Source organism: Bactrocera tryoni, chromosome 3 (genome assembly GCF_016617805.1).
Source record: "Bactrocera tryoni isolate S06 chromosome 3, CSIRO_BtryS06_freeze2, whole genome shotgun sequence".
NCBI classification, from domain to species: Eukaryota; Metazoa; Arthropoda; class Insecta; order Diptera; family Tephritidae; genus Bactrocera; species Bactrocera tryoni.
The window spans coordinates 1,223,554-1,242,551 of record NC_052501.1 but is presented as its reverse complement, the minus strand read 5'-3'; the positions used below and the strand labels follow the sequence as shown (position 1 = coordinate 1,242,551).

General features: G+C 37.4%; 2 protein-coding genes across 9 annotated transcripts in view; both read left to right on the top strand.

Annotated features, from left to right (window-relative positions):
* Positions 1-6,335: 6,335 nt before the first annotated feature.
* LOC120770508 (RING finger protein nhl-1) overlaps positions 6,336-18,998 on the top strand; it is a 35,457-nt gene continuing 22,794 nt past the window's right edge. For 5 of the 8 annotated variants that reach the window (XM_040098043.1, XM_040098041.1, XM_040098042.1 and 2 more), the window contains exons 1-3: positions 6,336-6,484; positions 6,590-6,724; positions 14,422-14,534. The gene's annotated coding sequence lies outside the window, so the exon portion shown is untranslated. Of the gene's footprint in view, positions 6,531-6,589; positions 6,725-14,421; positions 14,535-18,998 lie in introns of all 8 variants that reach the window. The other 3 variants (XM_040098039.1, XM_040098037.1, XM_040098038.1) reach the window with 3 other exon arrangements.
* Positions 14,929-17,676, top strand: LOC120770510 (V-type proton ATPase 116 kDa subunit a1). Its single transcript, XM_040098045.1, has one exon. The coding sequence runs from the start codon at positions 14,980-14,982 to the stop codon at positions 17,674-17,676; it is 2,697 nt and encodes an 898-aa protein (XP_039953979.1). The 5' UTR covers positions 14,929-14,979.

Below are 18,998 nucleotides of genomic sequence, written 5' to 3'. Positions count from 1 at the left end.
CGCCCTCTAAAAACGATTTGCAAAGCGCAGAGAATAAAACGAAGAACTGCCTGCCGACGTTGCCCCAACTTATCACCGTTGCCATTGGCTATGAACTTTGTGCAACATTTTTTGTTGCAGCTTAAGCCGCCGCGTTATTGCTACAATCTTTAGTACAGACACAAACATTCGTGGTAGATACTAGGTATACGTGAACTTTCCAGCCCTGACGGTTTGGATTTGGAGCATTAAATATTATTTATGTGTCAATTTGGCGCCATATTGAGCCTACACGGCTTTACCTCGCAATGTAGCAATGGGCGGAGGCGAAGTTCAAACTTTGCGACAGTCTGAATTGAAATGCTTAATGTGAGGCCCATGTAAGTTTGTATGTATATGTGTTCACATATACCTGTGTACATTTTAGTATGGAGAAATGATTTTGGCAACTGCGATTCGACTTTCTCTTGGCGAAAATTAGCATCAATGAAATTTAAGTAGAATGAACGCCCTAATTGCACGCTTAAAGGATAGAGTAGTACGATGTGTACATATAGGGTTATCCATATGACAGGGGCAGTCTATTACCGTTGAAATTTTGAAACAGAACGTTGATTTACAATGGAAATGCGGACAATCGTCTAAAAAAGAAAATGTTAAAAGTGGCTCGCGGTCCAGCAATAAAGGCATTCATTAGAGAGATAACGTGAGAAATCAGTTATGAACTCAAAAATTCAATTAACTAGATGCAATAAAAGATGAACCAACCGGTGCTCCATAAATTTTGGATTCCCATACATCCCATTTCGCAGCTCACTGTAAAGATGTTTGCGTGGAACTTTGGAAATTCACCTTTAATGTGTGTCTAACCCTGTATCTGTGTACTTTTAGTCAAGCCTCTGAGGCCTACCAGCCGTCTCAGGCGCCATTCCTTTAGCGTGAAGGACCACAACAAATGGTGAACATAAATTGCGTTCTGGTGGTAACGACTGTGGCTCATTTGCCAACATTTGTTTGAATTATTGCTGAGCAAACGGGAAAATTGTTGCATTTATTTAATTATAAACATCAGCATTTGTTGGTGTTGCTGGCGCTACAAGCACACGACCGCAGGAAACAAATGTCTAAATAAACAGGAAGTGTTCAGCGGTAACTGAAATGGCAATTTCAGAAATTCCTTAATTGTCGTAAATTTATTAGGGTCACTGCTACATTCATATGAGCACATGATGGCTCAGGCTCATTACTTCGATACCTCTCCAAAAAGTGCTATTTATAATACACCGCCTGAATGTATTTGCCACTCCGATAAAGTACCCTTAAATGTATGTCAGTGAAAGGCAACCTGAAAGTATTTATTTCTCCAATTTAAATGGCAACTTGGCTATCAGAGGGATCTATGGTCGAGTTTGTGAATCATGAAATTTGAAAACTGCTGCCTTCGCATTAAAAATAGGCTCTGTACCGCTTTTGGAACACCCTTTACGAATCTCATATGAAAACCAACAGTAGTTTACGGGCGGCTTATGCCATTAGGTTTCACTAGTTTCATAGCTGAAATTTGAATTTGAATAAAGTTGACTGTTAGTTTTTGGTCCGTTAGTCATTAATTTTATGCCTGAGCACTTCATTTAGATTCTTCGAAACTATTTTGGCATACGACATTATTACCTGCCCAACTTTTAATGAATAATTCCATACATGCAATAAACAGTCTGCTAGTTTATTAAAATTAATTTTTCTTGAAAATCAATAAAGAAAAATTACCTTTCCAAGAAAATTTAGGGAGCAAAGAAGGCGTCTCATTTCTTCAGAACTGCATTCACCCACATTGCTCCAAATGGTTACTTATGAGTTGCTTTATTGTGAACTTTTATAATATTTACCGTTGACTTTCATTACGCTGCAACTCAATACAAAGAAGCGCTCCTGGAACCTGTTGCTCCCAACACATTGTCTTTGACTTATTAAAAGAAATTTGTGTTGCGTGCAATTTTGTCTCACGATATTTGTTAAACCTTCGTGTCGCAATTTTCCACGTTCTGTCCTTTGACGCATTCTCCGAGAAAGTAAATTACTCTTACTGTGAGCGAAATGTTTCTTACTTAGCGAAGCAATATGAAGCGCAGACTAAGTGAAGGCAAAAATTGCGACTCAATAAAGTAAAGAAATTTATGCCATTCTAAGTGGCAAGTTAAAGTGAGTGTTTGGGTCGTTGGCGAACTTGCCCGCAAAGTGCGCTGTAATGGGAAGTTATTGCTTACTGTAGATAAATTTGAATTTGCAGACGCGATGAGCTGACAATATTGCCAATCCAAGTAAGTAGGGATCTATGTGTCTACGAAGGTAAGGATGCCTGTTTGCGGGCGAATTATGTGCCGCTGGCTTGTAAGTAGCAAATGAACTGGGTACTCCCGGATAAATAATATACTCGTGTGGAAAACATTTTATATATAGACAAATAGATAATAACGTTTTACCGCACGTTTTCTCGATCGTTGCCAGCTGTGGTCGAGGGTGGTTCACTTTTGGAACAGTTTAAGTTACAAATTTCACTAGAAGTGCTTTTTGGTAGAAGCTGTTAAGGCAAAACCATATTATTAAGTTGTGGACAATAAGCCCCTGTGTCTTCAAAAAATATGGTTTATTTTTACTACAATTTATGATAGATCAAGTTTTTGAAGGCTGATTTGGTTGTGGCTTGGCTGCTCCGGAATCCACAATTTATTGCAGCTTAGCTTTATTAAATTTGACCCGGACTGGATCTTATAAATCGCTAATCTTTTTGTTTGGTCCTTCTCAGGTTTATCTATAAAGATAATCTGCGACTTTTTCCATAAAATTGGATATTATCCGAAACTAAGAATTGCGCTGAAGAGCAAAGAGAGCACCTCTACAGCAATATAAGGTAACTCAATTAGCATTTTTGGCGTAATATTATCATGTCCTGGCGACTCTTTTGAATTAAGTTATTTAATGGTTCTAATAATTTCAGAAGGTGAAGCCTTAAAAGACTCGAGCGACTCGTTAGCTGTCTTAGGTAAGATTGACAGCTTAAAGTTGTTCTTTAGGTTAGGTTGAAATACTTTTTCTAGGTGATTTGTAAGACAATTATCTTTTTCCTCGTCACTTCGAGCCCAAATTCCACACAAGTCCGTATAGGGATGTTGGAGTCAGTTGGTGGCTTCATGGAGAGAATTTTTTGGCTTTCCAAAGAGAATTTTTCACACAGCAGCTTCTTTATACACATTTCTGTGTGGAAAGTTTTATGAATATGATCGAAACTATCAAACAATCTAGCGAATGGCGCTCCAAAAATTAGCCGAAAACGACAAAAGCTAAATTCGCTGAAGGCCATCACCACTAAAGCTTTCCACAAGTGTACAGAAAATTGGCGTGGACATCACTGGACGCCCCATATTGAGGGCGATAATAAAGATTGTGTTGAAATACTTGAAAAAATATACATATGTATATCCTTCGTCAGTCCGCGTCAAATTTGATCAGATGGTACTCTATTAATAAAATTGGGCTGGAGTACAAAGTGTCAAGTTTTGTGATTTATTTCAATTAAACTTTTCGTTCCTAAATTTTCCCAACCAAGTGGGAGTGTTGGTGTGTAAATGTCTTCCTCGTCAGATGTTTTCCCCATTAACGCACTAATTACTCGGGCTTTACAGCATGAAATGCCGACACCAAAATTAGTTTGCAATCCAGTGATTAATTACTGGCAGACGGGGGTGGAGCTGTTCGACAGACAGGCTGTAAAAAGTGGAGAGTCGTAAAGAATGTTAATCAGACGAGCAAAAACTTAATGATGTATGTATAACGGTGTTACCGAAGACAGAAGGGTTTTCTGGCACTTACGTAACAAATGTGTGGGGGTAATTGTCGTACGCTCTGCTGAGATATCAGGGACCACGCAATGATTGATAACACATGTACAAATGTGCATATGAATCAGTAGCATGGAAAAAATATGCCACAAAGCAGAACCAGAAACGTCGAAATTCACTGGAAACGAGAAATCGGCACTCTCCATTCACATATGCCCATTCACCTGACAGCAAAGACAAATCGGCAGTTAGTGATGACTTCATCTACGGCGTGAAGTTTCAACTCATACTTATATGCCTTCATGTGTGTGTGTGTATGTAGAAGCGTGAGTGTGTAATATGCTCGTTTCAGGGACTCGCCTGGTTGAATTTCTGGTGGAAAGTTAACAAATTGTTTCCGGTTACAGCAGCGGGATGTGCCATAGTAACAGTGATGGCGACAGCTGCGTGGGTGGGCTTGCGCAACACAGGCATACACAGATCTGCATACTAATACGCCGGTAATTACACACATGGCTCATATGCTGTACGAGCGTGTACACATGTGAGTGAGCTAATGCTCCGCAATTATGAACGGATATCCGGTGATGCCAAATTTTCCGTTAGTGCAGGTACATAACTGTCTGCGCGCGTGTAGTTATTTGAAGAGCTTATGTTGACATTGTGGATAAGAATAATTTTAGTAATAAGGATATCATCAAGTGGTCATAAAACAGTAATGGGACCTGCAATTAGGAATGGCTTAAAAACTAGATTATTTTAGGAAACTATCGCTTATGTGCAAATCTGGACGATGAAGTTAATTTCGAATATTTTTAATGCAGTAATGTTAGTACGAGTCCACAAATTCTCCTTTTTCTTTTAATAGTTGGTAACTACAGATGGCGCCTAATCACGAGAGAAATTCCGTTTGTGAAAAATTTTCATTCGAAGGCAAAGAGGCATTGGTACAAAGTTGTTTCGAATGTATGATAATTAGAGATAGTCTTTTCTTCAACTAAAATCTTTCATAACACCTGCGTCACTTCCAGTCCAACAAACTACAAATGAAAAAAAAATCGAAAAAGCTAAAATTAAAATCAAAACTACATTAGTCGAGGTAATTTGGGATAGAGCAGGTGAGTAATCGCCTGTTTGTATTTATGCTAAAATTAAAGTCTATTTTGCACTCCTTTCTTCTAATAATCGACCGAAGAACTATTGAACTTGTGTATGTGGAAACATTTGCTTATTAATTTTACACGCTCACCGATTTTTTCCAATTTGTTTATATAAAGCTTTTTAGCAGAAATATTATAAACATATTTATTTATTATATATTGGTATATAATGTTAATATAGGGATGGGTTCTGGTTCGATATTAAAATAACGAAAAATTTGCAGAAAATTCATACTCTTAAGTAGAGTTGTCACCTGAACTTGTTTTGAGTATTTTTCAAAGAGATGCTTAAGGAAATCATATAACTGGAAGTACTTACTAAAAATTTATTTTTATATATTTTATTGGGTAGATTAAAGGCTCGACATAGCCTTAAAATTTTATTCTAAGATCTATTAATTTTTTAGTGATCGCTTGAATATAGTTCAATAATATTCATATAAGTAAATGGGAAGAAGATAATTCTTCACATTATGCTTCGTTCGTTTCTATCGGCAGATTTCATATCAATCGGATTCTCAAAATAAATAACAAAGAAATCACGACTTGACCACTGTGCCCATGTTGTTTACATGTTTTATTAGTTGTTGTTTATATGTTATTTTCGATTCAACACCTACATCATCTCGCAGTGCTGAAACATTTAAAAGAAATACATGTTTTCACAAACACACATACATATTTAGACGCACATATATACTTATGCATACGAGCCTTGGGTTGCGGAGGCGTATGAGTAATAAAATATATTGTTTATAGAATCGCTCACTAATAAGCTTATTCATGCATATGTATATAGCTGTGATTGGAAAATGAGAAGAACCCTCATTAAAGAAGCTTTGGAGAAAAGTGGCAGACCAATGTTAGCGAATTTCTGGCAAATCTGGTAATTACTGCCGATACAAACATATGTACATATCTTATTAGAACTGTTTGTTTTAGCTGCTCAATTATTATTTAAATGAGGCGAACTGCTATAATTCCACAACTTGCGTTTTTAGATGTCTAAGAACCATAATTATATGCGCCTTTATTTTTTCGGACAACAAAAGTATTTTTGTAATATTTGGCATTTGGCTCACCTTCCCATTCCCTCGCCATGACAAATAATAAAGCAAAGGCGAGTCATAATTAATAGATCTACATTCATCTTTCTATATTGGATGTTGTTGGGCCACCAAAAATATACGCCACCAACACACATATGTACGTATACACATGTATGTATGTATAGATGTGTGTACACATGAAGGTGCCGAGTGAGCTTTATGCGCTACGCTTCCACATGCTTGACGCTGTCCAAATTTCCCGAGGCGGTCTTCTCCGTCTGTGATATTTCTTCATTTCTAGTGTACGAGCGGCCGCGTTTGGCTGCGCGACGAAAGTTCGCATTCTGGTGATCGTTTTGAAAGTTCGGGCGAAGAGACGGCAAGCAAAGTACAAAGAAAATTTCAGAATTCTTGTGATCCCGGGCCCTGAGCGCGCGTGTGCGTTACAACATACGTGGCGGTATTCCCACAAATTTAATTTCACTTGAAATGTGCTCTAATTAAATGTTAATTTTTGATTAAAGTGAAAGTTTTGTAATTAATTTCTAATAAAATCATCCAACAGCTCGAACAGAACACCCACGAAGTGCATTACTCTCCCCTGTCAGCGCAGGTGTCAAAGGGACTAACGAATGCGTTGTGACGCCTGTCAGAGTAATCGGTTAAAAACTACTATAGATCATTCAGCAAGCAACGAAAAGTAAGCTATCCCCACTTCTTAATCCTAAAATTAAAGGAATTCCACTTGAGACGAATCTCAAGCCCACCATATGTAGAGGAAATTCAGTGATTATGTAAAAGTGCGCAGCTGAAATCTGTATTCTACGCCCACAGCCGCCTAAAAATAAATAAAAAGTCTAAAATGCTTTGAATAAATTATAAAAAAGCAATTTTACGCGTTCTATAAAAAAGTTGAATATTTCATCTGCTCTTACTTATTTGAAATTCACCATTAAATATACAGTTATATATGTATGTATATACAAGTAGAAATAATGTGAAAGTGTGAAAAGTCATTTGAAGTGTTTCTCGCTTTTTGCCACGCAAATGCAAATCCTTCAACTTGGAACACGTTCAGTGTGCAAAACGAAATCCGAAATAGTAGCACCGAAAAAAGATAATGAAAATAAAACTACGGTAATTTTAGCACAACGCTCTCGGGTGTATTTTCAGCGCTGTTTCACACATTTTTTATACGTTGGTGCTTTGTGTGAATATTTATTTATAGGTCTTGAAATGGCAGCGTGAAGCATGAGTACGAATTAAAAGCGTGTGAGAATTACGAACGTGAACAAAGCAGTGGAACGAAATGTGTACGAATGCCATGCAAGCATTTCGCTTTTAGATCCCCATTAAACCGACAAATTAACATTAAAATTAAAAATAATAATAATAATAACGAAAATAAATAATAATAAAGAAAAGGGTGTCAAAAATCATGGAACAAAATTTAAAAGTGACATTAAGGCTTTTGAGTTCAATATACTCTGTGAGAGATTTCTATGCTGTCATATACAGCATATAAAAAGGGGAAATAGATTGATCTTAAGAACTAGACGAATATCAGTTGTTTTAATTATGAACAATTGAGTGAATATTTACTAATATCCGTATTAAAAAAAAAAGAAAAAAATAAGAATAAGTTTTGTAATTCTAAAAGCATACCAGAATTTTCAAATTTCTTATCAACTGAAAATTGAGCTGCTTTTGGCCAAGCGCGCCATTAAGTGTCACCCTGTATGAAAACAAAAATTTCGCAATGAAACTAGTTCTCTAGCATGTTACAATATGCTCAAACACTTATGTAGATCACTTTCATGCATATCATATATTAAAATTGTGAAATTGTCCAAAAAAGGGAAAAATGATTTATCGCATTCAGTCTGCATTGATCTCATGATTTGCTTCGTTACGGAGCCGTAAGATTTATGTAAAAAATATTTTTCAAGTAAAATACATATACAGCAGAAAAAATCGCATGAAACAAATAACTTATCGCATGCGATTTTGAATCTCCGTTCAGGCGCAGTTCGCTGAAAAACGATCTTAATTTCATATTTCCAACTTTGTGATTGAATATTACATCTAAGAATTTAGAAAACGCTTGCATACCTTTAGGCGTAATGAAAAACTACTAAACAGTTGCGGAAATTGTTCGAAAATCAAATAAACTCAAATTGACAAATTTTAAAAAGTATTAGTGTGCGAACCGGCAGTGTTTTCTGTTTTAGTAATTTTTTTCATACTCAAAGCTGCGTAAATATTCGTTACAATTGTTTAGTTAACTTTATAAAGCTCTAAAGATTTTTCTATAATGTGTGAAAATTGTTCAATTTAATAATTATTTCCCTCTTGGTTCCTGCTAGATAACTGTATGCGCAACCACAGATATATCATCACCTAAAATGCAAAACAAAGTATAATCAAAAAAATCGAAATTGAGCTTATTATTGCTTATGATTCACTACATCATCAAATTTAACCAATATTTAACCATTTTATAACCAGAACTCTAATTTTGTTGCAAAATGAGTGTACGATAACCAATATATAAATACTTTACAACCATTTTATAACCAATGTATAACCATTTTATAACCAAAACTCAAATTTTGTTTCTATGAGTGATTTCTATTATATCGTTTTGCTTTCGCCTGTAAACATATGAAAAGTGACGTTACGTTATTTTGCATTTTAGGTGACGATATGTACTCTACAATTTCATCTCTCGTTCATTCAGTTCCCTATGTGATGTCTTACCTCGACATTTTGTTAGTAATTCTTTTCATATATTCACATTCTCCTCTTAATGTTTACATTATTTTGTTCAAAAATAAATGAAATAGACAGACACCCAATTTCGAATTTCTTTACCTCCTTTTACCGTCTTTTTTCTTTGTCTCTTTAATTATTCAATTTTATTTATTTTTTATTTTCTTCTCAACCGGCTATCCACAGTCCGCTTTTGTTTGCTCCACCTTAGCGAAGCAACGCACTTAGCTGGTGCCAATATTTATGACAGCGACTGTGTGCTGTGTCTGCAATACGTAAATTTCTAAAATTAGCTTAATTTTCAATTTTCGTTTTTGAAATGGTGCTGCTATAATAATGCATGTGTGTGTGTGTGTGTGCGCGTGTATATGCAAAATATCACTGAAAATCTTTTAGAGAAAGTCGGACAAAAGCATTTGGACAAAATATACTATACTACATTCATATGTATGTATGTATATGATTGCATTCGCGTGTGCGACAAGCAAACGTAATAAGCGCAAGTTTCAAATAAATCAAATTTATTAAATTTATTCTCAAATAAATATTCGAAATATCTTCCTTCATGTTAAGTCCATTAGTTTTCTATTAAATCCTGCATGCCTTGCAGCTAACGCAACTGCTTGTGTACCTGGCGGAAAGTCAGACTTTTTGCACTGAAATTTCTTGCTGTAAACATTATGTAGTATAACTATATACTAGTCATGTACTTACATATATATGTCTATATACTATAAAAAAGTCCATACTTTCTCAAAATGATATTATAGGAAGTCACTTGTAGCTTGACGCTAATAATTTATTAAACTAAAATTCAATTAAACAGATTTTGATGCAAAGTTAATTGCCTGAGCTCTCTTAAGAACTCCGCCGAGGTTTTTTCCTCTTGGGCATGTCTCTAAAAGAAACATTTTCTTCGTTTAACTAAATACCTTGAGCAAAATGTCCGTCACACACAGACGTGTCTTCTTTGCTGTTGTTGTTTTCCATACACTACATGGCAATGATGTGAAAATTCGCCTTTGCCTGCGCTTGCAAAATTAATTTGATAGAAATTACGCTTTTATTAAGTCGCCATTAATGCGCTTGTTTATTGTTGACCCGAAACGCACGTCTTTGAAGTTGCTTTGTTGTCATTACAAATACGGCATTAAACAATTTTCTATTTCAAAGATATTCTCTGCATATTCGCAATAAAAATTTCCGGGAAGTGACAATAACCAAGGAGAAAAAGAAAGCTTACAGGGTTACTTCTGTGTGAAAGCCTTTTCAGTTGAGAAAGTTAGGCACTTCTATATGATGAATTGCGGCCCGGTTTTGAGTGGTGCTGAAGGATAATGTAATATGTATATAGTACAACGATTTTTTCAGTAAGAGCGCTACAAAAGTTCTTTATTCCTGTGAAAGAACATTCGATGCCATTATGTATGGAACTTTATATCTTTTGCTCGAGCACGTTTGCAGAAGTCAAGTATAAATCTGCCGATACTCATACAAAGTTCGATCAGAGAACTTAAAAAAACTTTTAAGTTCTCTGGTTCATCAATCGTCGCCAGCTTGTTGGCATAGACCATAGACTTGACGTAGCCCCACAGAAAATAGTCTAACGGCGTCAAACCGCACGATCGAGGCGGTCAATTGACTGGGCCTTTTCGTGAGATAACACGTTCACCGAACTTCAATAAATCGTAAATCGATTGTGACATTCGCTGTGTGGCTTGAGGCGCCGTCCTGTTGAAACCACATATTACCCAAGTCGATATGGACTATTCAAGCTAAAAATATTCAGTTATCATTGAGCGGTAGCGATTCCAATTCACAGTAACGCCGGTCTTAATCCTCACGAAAGAAGTACGGCCCAATGATGCCACCTTAAACCGCAATTAACCGTATTTTTTCGGAATGACATGGTGACTTAAGGAGTACGTGTGGATTGCTGCCAGACTAATAACGCATATTTTGCTTATTGACGAAGCCATTCAGCCAGAAATGAGCCTCAACGCTGAAGATGATTTTTCGATGAAAATCCGGATCATTTTCCAGTTTTTGCTCAGCCCGATTCACGAACATACAATTCTGGTGATCAGACGGCTTTAGTTCTTACGTCAATTTGACCTTGTAAGGATGTAGGCAAAGATCTTTTCGCAAAATTTGCCACAACGATGTCACAGAGATGCCCAACGATTGAGAATGACGTGTGAGAGACTGATTTGGGTCTTCCTCAATTGATGCGCTAGTGGCAGCAATATTCTCGGGAACATTTTGTACTGTGCCTGTGGATAGAAATCTGCTAGACGCTCAGTTGTTGATCTGATAGGACGATTATGACGACCATAATTTGGACGTAGCACTCTTAAAGTTGAGGCCACTGACTCCGAATTTCGGTAGTAAATTTTAATAATTTCGACGTTTTGCTTGTTCGTAAATCTTTCCATGATGAAATAGCAAACCTTACTGAAGAAAAATGTTAAAAGAGCGGGAAAAATATGGCGTCGTTTACTGTCCCTATCGGTCTATTTTTGTAGTGCCCTATACATACTTTGCTCTTCTGATTCACTTATCCCCCCGATCTCCGAAAGTACAGCCTTTGTCAATTCCAGTAACGTAGAACCGGCTATTTTGGCAATTGCTTTCTGATTCACTGTGTGCTTAGCCTAAAGCAAATCGATGGGAACCAGAACCGATGTTACAATTTATGAAGCCTCTCTTAAGTTTAACGACTTATTACATAATTTGCGATAAAGAGGCACTGCATGCAGGAAATTACTGTACCCAAGTGCCACATGTTTGGCGGGTGAATAAAATGATTTTACTATCAATTTGCGCACATGCAATGGCCATAATTGCATTTCAGAAATCATTTCAGAAATAAAAATATTTATTATGCACACATACCCTTACATATGTGTATATATGTATATATTTATTAATGCACTGCGTAAAACAAACTCATTTGCACACACAAATGCAAGCAAACATATTTATATAACGTGTGTGTGTGTGTGTGTTGGGAAGGACAAGTTGACTGAAAAGTGAACAAAAGCAGCAAGGAAGTAATGAGCACTAACACACATACAACCACACTTATGCCATAAAGGAATGAAAATGTTAATATATATATAATATATAAGTAGGTATATATCTATACATATGTTGGTCTGTGTTTCGTGGAAGATTTTCATTCACATTCACAAATTTGCTTTCAGTTAATTGCGTAAATGCACACTCATGTGTCACACCCACACACCCATACATGTGTGCGAACAGTCATAAGCGTATAGGTGCCATTTTAATTTAATTATGAGGCATCTTCTCTGAAAATCGCCACCGCAAACTGAGCGCTGTGGATACATTTAACTCACAATTAAACCGTTATATTTCTTTTCCGTCTTTTTACATTTAAATGGACACATTTTCCATTACTCACACACATATGATTACACATACACATGCATTTATTTAATAAGTGTTGCGTTTCTCCTTAAGCCGTGTGCGTTTAATTGCAAAAGAGACAAACGAGAATGCATAAAGGAGAATAATTTACTTCAATAGACAAATAATATTCAATTAGCCCTTTGAATGTCGAACTGTTGCAAAGAGCTGTTATGTAAGCCTTTATGTGGAACGGGTGTGAGTGTGAGTTTGACAAATGAGACTTCGTCCATTCTACTGATTGTGGGGAAGGCTCGAAAGCTCCGGTAAAAGTATTTGGCTTTGTGTTCCAAAACCAAGTGCACGATTGTATATGCATGGAGTAGTGGAAAAAGTCTTTTCGCATTTCTAACCAAATTTGAACTTATTTTTTTTATATTTATAATGGACTTTAATGAATCAAATATGTACTATTTCGGTCCATCACTTTTTGCCATTTTTCCGCTAGAGGCATCATTCCATCAGTGTAAAACTTTTCTGGTTTCTCGGCGAAAAACTGCGACAAGTAATTTTCACAGGCTCCTTTGAAGCCAACTTTACTCCATTAAGGGAGTTCGGCATTGACCAAAACAAATGATAGTCCGATGGTGCAAGCCCTTACTATAGATCAGTTCTGGGCGTTTTTTTACTATTGCTTGCTTCAATCTCACCAGTAAAAATGTAGAATCAATCGTTCGACTTGGCTGGAGCAGCTTTACCACGCTTGGACCATGATCTTTTTCACACATTATTGTCGTATTTGATCCACTTTTCGTCTCCTGTTACCATTCACTTCAGAAATGGTTGGATTTCCTTTCGTTTCAGCAAAGAATGGCAGATGTTAATTCTATTCCTTAAATATTTCACAAACAATTCATGTGGTATCTAAACATCGATTTTCTTTTTGTAGCCAGCGTTTTTTACATGGTTCAAAACCGTTTGATGATGAATGTTAAATTCCTTATTGATGTCATGGCATGTCGACCAGAGCGAGGTGCATCTCTCACATCGAAAATTTCAGAATGGAAGCGGGAGAATCATTGTTGTGGTACACGAACTGATACAGCATCGTCTCTGTAAACTTTACAAAATTCATTGATGGTTTGCGTGGCATTCTTCCCTTTTTTATACAAAAATTTCAAAATATTGCGAATTTCTTCATTATTTTCACTCATTTTTCAATAGCTGTAACTTTTTTTCAACTTCCCCGAATTTTTTTTTGTGTTAAATGAAGTTTAAAATCTCACCTTTCCAACACTTTTCGTATGACACAATGTAATTGTTAGCACTGGCGATATACAACTGCAACGACATCTATTGACAAAATACGAAAATACTTTTTCGACCACACAATATATGCATTTACATGTGTGTGTGTGGTATGGTAGCATTGACAGCCAATTTGAGCCGCTCAAGAATCATATATTTGACAAGTGACGTGCGGTCGTTTTTATGATTTACGCTCACATATCCAAACACATGCGCTGTGCGATTTCAACTCGATTGCCATATTACCATATTGCGAACGGCAGGATGCGTCTTGTGGGCCCTCAAAGTGGGTCAGCTTGTATATTCATAAAGGTGGCACTTTGTTTTCTTTTTCTCAACAAGTTTTTTCACACCAATGAACTTTCGCTTCAGCCGTCCGTCCGATCAGTTCGTGTTTCAACATTTTTTTTGGCACAAGGGCGCTGGACCCAATTCATCTACGTCGAGGGTAGCAGCGCAAGAAAAACTAATAAGTAAATTGTATTGAATTGCAGCTGAAGAAGAAGCATTGACAGCTGCCCGTCGCTTAATGCATTGCCTCGTTCTTCTCTTAACAAGAATATTTTACTTTAAATTTATTTTTTGTTTTGTTTTTGTACAATAATGTGTTTTTATAGTTTGTGTTTTGCTACGTTTCATGTTGTTGCGGCGAATTAGTGTGGGCGGCGACGTGTGCAAAAGCGGACTATTTTACGCCACTGCGTGGGCAAATTTCGAAAAGTCTTTTCCTCTCTCTCTTTCCCCGCAAAACATGTTCTTTTCCACCAATGGGAGTGCTGCACAGTTTATATAGTCAATTAAAAAATATTGAAATAGCGCTCAAATTGAAGCCTTGGGTCCATTTTTACGGGGCAATACTTTAGTATAATTTTTAATAAGATTAAGAAAAATAATTAACAAATAAATTTGGACACAATAATTAATATTTCTTTATCTTATTTGCAGCATAAGAAGTTAACAAAGGATACAGGGCCCCTTTTAGGGTGCCTCGGATAAACGTCTACAGCAAGAGGCTAGAAAACACTTTTATAGAAATTTCAGTGCTCAGAAAAGTAACGGTAAGTTCCCCTCAGGCTAGCGCCATATACATATGTATTTATAATAACTCAGTATAAGATCCACATCAATTTGATGTCGAAGACCTTCGAGAGGAATTGGAGTAGAATAGGTTACATATATTAGCTGCTTTCCCCACGCAATCTCTTTTTGCTTAAGAACTGCATGTCATGTGTTCTACCGACCACGTCGGTTTCTGTTGCTAGACCTATAACAGTTAAGGGCATAGTTTTTTACCGTAAAACTAAACAACTATACACACAAAAGGAAGACGGCACTGTAGTCACTGGCTTTATACGAGTTCCGAATGAGCTTTTGACTATTTGCTTGTCTGTTTCGAACTGCCAGTAAAAATTCAATTGAGAATTATTTTTCCTCTACACAAATCATCTTTGCGCATCGCAATTAATTTCCGATATAACGAAGTTACAAGTCGAATTGTGAACGATGAGCTCAGAAGAGACATCTCAGAGCCGGAAAAAGATGGAAAACCCATTTGACATTTTGCGCGGTCGTCGTACCGAGAAGAATATCGCGACGCCCGCATTTTTTCGCAGCGAAAAGATGTCACTCTGCCAAATACTTCTTCATCGCGAGACTGCTTTCGATTGTCTTTACAACTTGGGCATGGAGGGCAAGGTACAATTCATCGCTCACAACGATGGCTACTATTTGCCATGTATGAATTATGTCAGCGAAGTGCAACGCTGCAACGAAGTGTTGCATATTATGAAGGACTTGCAGGCGGAAATCGAAGACTGCAATCTAACAACTGTGTACTATCCGAATGTCGATACCGACGAAGTGCCAAACGAGTCTGATTTGCCACGCATTGAAGCACAAATAGAGGAAGTGCGTATCGAACTTGGCGACGTGTTGTCGGAAAAGGAAGAGCTGGAGTCACAGCGTCAAATATTGAACGAACGGCTCTTCGTACTCGCGCGAGCTGAAGCCTTCTTCACGGGTGCGACCAATCGCGAAGCGGTCATGGCTTGGACCAACAGCATGATTATGAATATACTTCGCGAAGGCACGCAAGCACATAGCATGAGTCGAGACAACCAGGCACATTTGGGCTTCGTAACCGGCACTATACTCATCGATAAATTTCGCGCTTTCGAACTGGTCTTATGGCGTATTTGTCATGGAAATTTTTATATGAGGCGTGCCGAGATCCCAGGAGTTGACACGGACCAGAAATCGAAAAATTCAGGACGTAGGTATGCTTTTGTAATACTCTTCATTGGTGAAGCGATGCGTAGGAAGATCTCCAAACTGTGTCAAACCTTTTCGGTGCAATTGCACGATTATCCGGAAACGGCTGAAGCTCGCATTGAGTATCGCAAACGAATCGCTTTGGAACTGAGCGACCTGGAAACGGTCTTGGATCAGATAAAAGCTCAGCGTCGCCGTATACTGAGCATTGTAACGCTGGAATTGTGCATCTGGCGTTCAAAAATTAATAAAATGATAATGATCTACGATAGTATGAACAAAATGACCAATGTCCATCAACTGGATAATCAAAAATATCTGGTGGTAGAGTGTTGGATACCAACGAATAGTGTGACCACAGTACGGAACACACTAATGAAGGGTGCTTACCGTTCATCGAAAGGCGCTCAAACATTTCCTCCCATCATAACCGTACAGAAGTTTAAGCCACATTTACGCGAACCGCCAACGTATTTTGAACTGAATAAATTCACGCGTGGCTTCCAAAACCTTGTAGACGCTTATGGCATGGCTTCGTATAAGGAGCTCAATCCAGCTCCGTACACAATTATAACTTTTCCTTTTCTGTTCGCTATAATGTTTGGAGATGTGGGTCATGGTATTATAATGACATCGTTCGCAGCATGGATGTGTTTGACAGAGAAGAAACAAGAGGACCGAATGAAACATTCAAAGGGCTCGAATGAGGTATTTGGTTTGATATTCGCTGGCCGTTATGTCATACTGCTGATGGGTATATTCTCCATATATACTGGTTTTATTTACAATGACATATTCTCGAGACCCGCGAATTTGTTCGGTTCGCACTGGCGTGTTAACTATACAAAGAGTACGGTGCAAAGTAATAAATTACTCCAGTTGGATCCGCAGCATGCTGAAAACTATATTGGAACACCCTACATATTTGGTGTAGACCCAATATGGGAAGTGGCGGGCCAGTACTCCATTACCACCTTCAATTCGCTGAAAATGAAAATTGCCATCATATTGGGTGTAGTCCACATGATATTCGGCTTGTCGTTGTCAGCGTGGAATAGTATTTACTTTCAAAATCCCGGAGATTTGTATTTGGTGTTTTTTCCACAGATCATTTTCTTGACCTGCCTGTTCTTCTATCTGGTCTTGCTGATATTTATCAAGTGGAGTATTTTCGGTGGACACTTCGATACTCCATACAACAGCGCCTGCGCTCCGTCCATACTCATAATGTTCATCAATATGGTGTTATTCAAAGATGGCTCTAAGGATGTCCTAAGTGGCTGCAACTTGGAAATGTTTACGGGCCAAACGATTGTACAGTATCTATTAATTTTTGTGGCGTTTTCTGCAATACCGGTTTTGCTGATTGGCAAACCCGTATATATACATTTTGAACAAAAGAAAATTAAGGCTATACAGGATGCGGAGCGCAAGCGCAAGGCTAGTCGGGAAACGTTGAATAGTGTGCGAAAGACGCTCCAAACCTATAATGTGGAGTATATGAAGACGTCAACGTCGTCACAGGTATTCGCCGATTTGGAGGAGGAGAAAGTGGATATGACCGAGGTCTGGATACACCAGGGCATACATTGTATCGAGAGCGTCTTGGGCTCTGTGTCGCATACGGCATCTTATTTGCGTTTGTGGGCGTTATCTTTGGCACACGATCAGTTGTCGTCGGTGCTGTGGAAAATGGTGTTGCAAATACCCCTAGTCGGTAATCACGGCTTGGCAGATGGCATTTTACTATATTTTATATTTTATGTATGGGCGGTCTTGACTATAGCCATTCTTGTGGTCATGGAAGGCTTGTCGGCATTTCTGCATACGTTGCGTTTACATTGGGTCGAGTTTCAGTCGAAATTCTACACAGGCGCTGGCGAGAAGTTTATACCGTTTTATTTTGAGCCTACCACCAGATATGGTTGATGGTTGACGTGAGAGTTAGATTATGCATTCCTTACTCAATAACTAGAAAATGAGCTTGGAAGCTTGATATAACTTGTTAAATTCATTAAAAATCTAAAACAAGATTTTCTTTTTTGGAACATATGAAATATTTAAAAAAAAATTTCGTGTAATTAAAAAAATCGTTTTATTTTTGTCAGCACGATGGCTGAGTCGATTTAGTCATGTTCGTCTCTCTATAGATGCTCGAACGAGTCCCTCAAATTCTGGAATATCGGTCTGACATTTCTCTCGGGCTATATATTCGTTTATTTGTGTCGGGTATTATAGATTCGACGCAAGCGAATTTAACGTGTTTTCTTTTTTTGAATAGATTCGGTAATCATATTTTTATTAAGTCTTTGAAGCTAAGTTCGATTCGCCACTTCTCTAAGTATGTCTATGCTCTCTCATAGTCCTCAACAATTTTCAAAACCGGTGCTATAAGCTTACATTTCACTTCTGCCAGTTTTCGAAGTCACATTCAATAAAATGATACCCCCTCTTAGAATTTGAAGTTTAATGTGTACTTATTGTGTGAATGTAAAGTTGTTTGAGTTTGTAATTAAATTTTCCGCCTGAGTACCTTTGCAAGGTGAAGGCGTTGGACCAAATGATAGTTGTCACCATTCACTTTCAAAACATTTTTCTTCGTTCTGTTTACATGCAGCAAATTGTGGCAAGTGCTCGCGTTTACACCACATTGGGTGAATACCAAAGACAGCTGACAAAATATGCTAAAAATTGTAATTATATTTACGTCTTAGGAGGACTTCAAATTACATTTTTTTAAGATTTATAATTACTATTTTTGGAGAGCGTAATTTATGTTCATTTTCTTAAGTAAATTATATTTCACAGAGGTTCAGTATTATTGACCTCAATTCGTCAAGTCACGTACAGGTCTAGAGCCAAAGAAAATGAACTAAACCAATTTAAGCGAAACGACAAAACAACGCCGGCATAAATGAGAACAAAACCAAAGAAAGTATTTAGAGAGAAAAATAATATATAACAGTATGCGATAAATGATTAATGCGTTACTACAATACGAGAAGACATTGAAACTTTGAAAAACTGTTCCCATCACATAAGAATACATCGATAAAAATAACAAGAAAAGAGAGTAAAATCTGTACACAGCCCCATTTGCGTCAGTGCTAGCCGCAGATTGCCGGTTTCAGCACTCGTTTTATGTACTTACATATGTGTGACATGCTGTAAATTCGTACAAAATAAATCTCTCGAAATGCTTACTCCCAAAAACATAGACCAGAACTTGCTAAGCATTCTATTTGTAAATA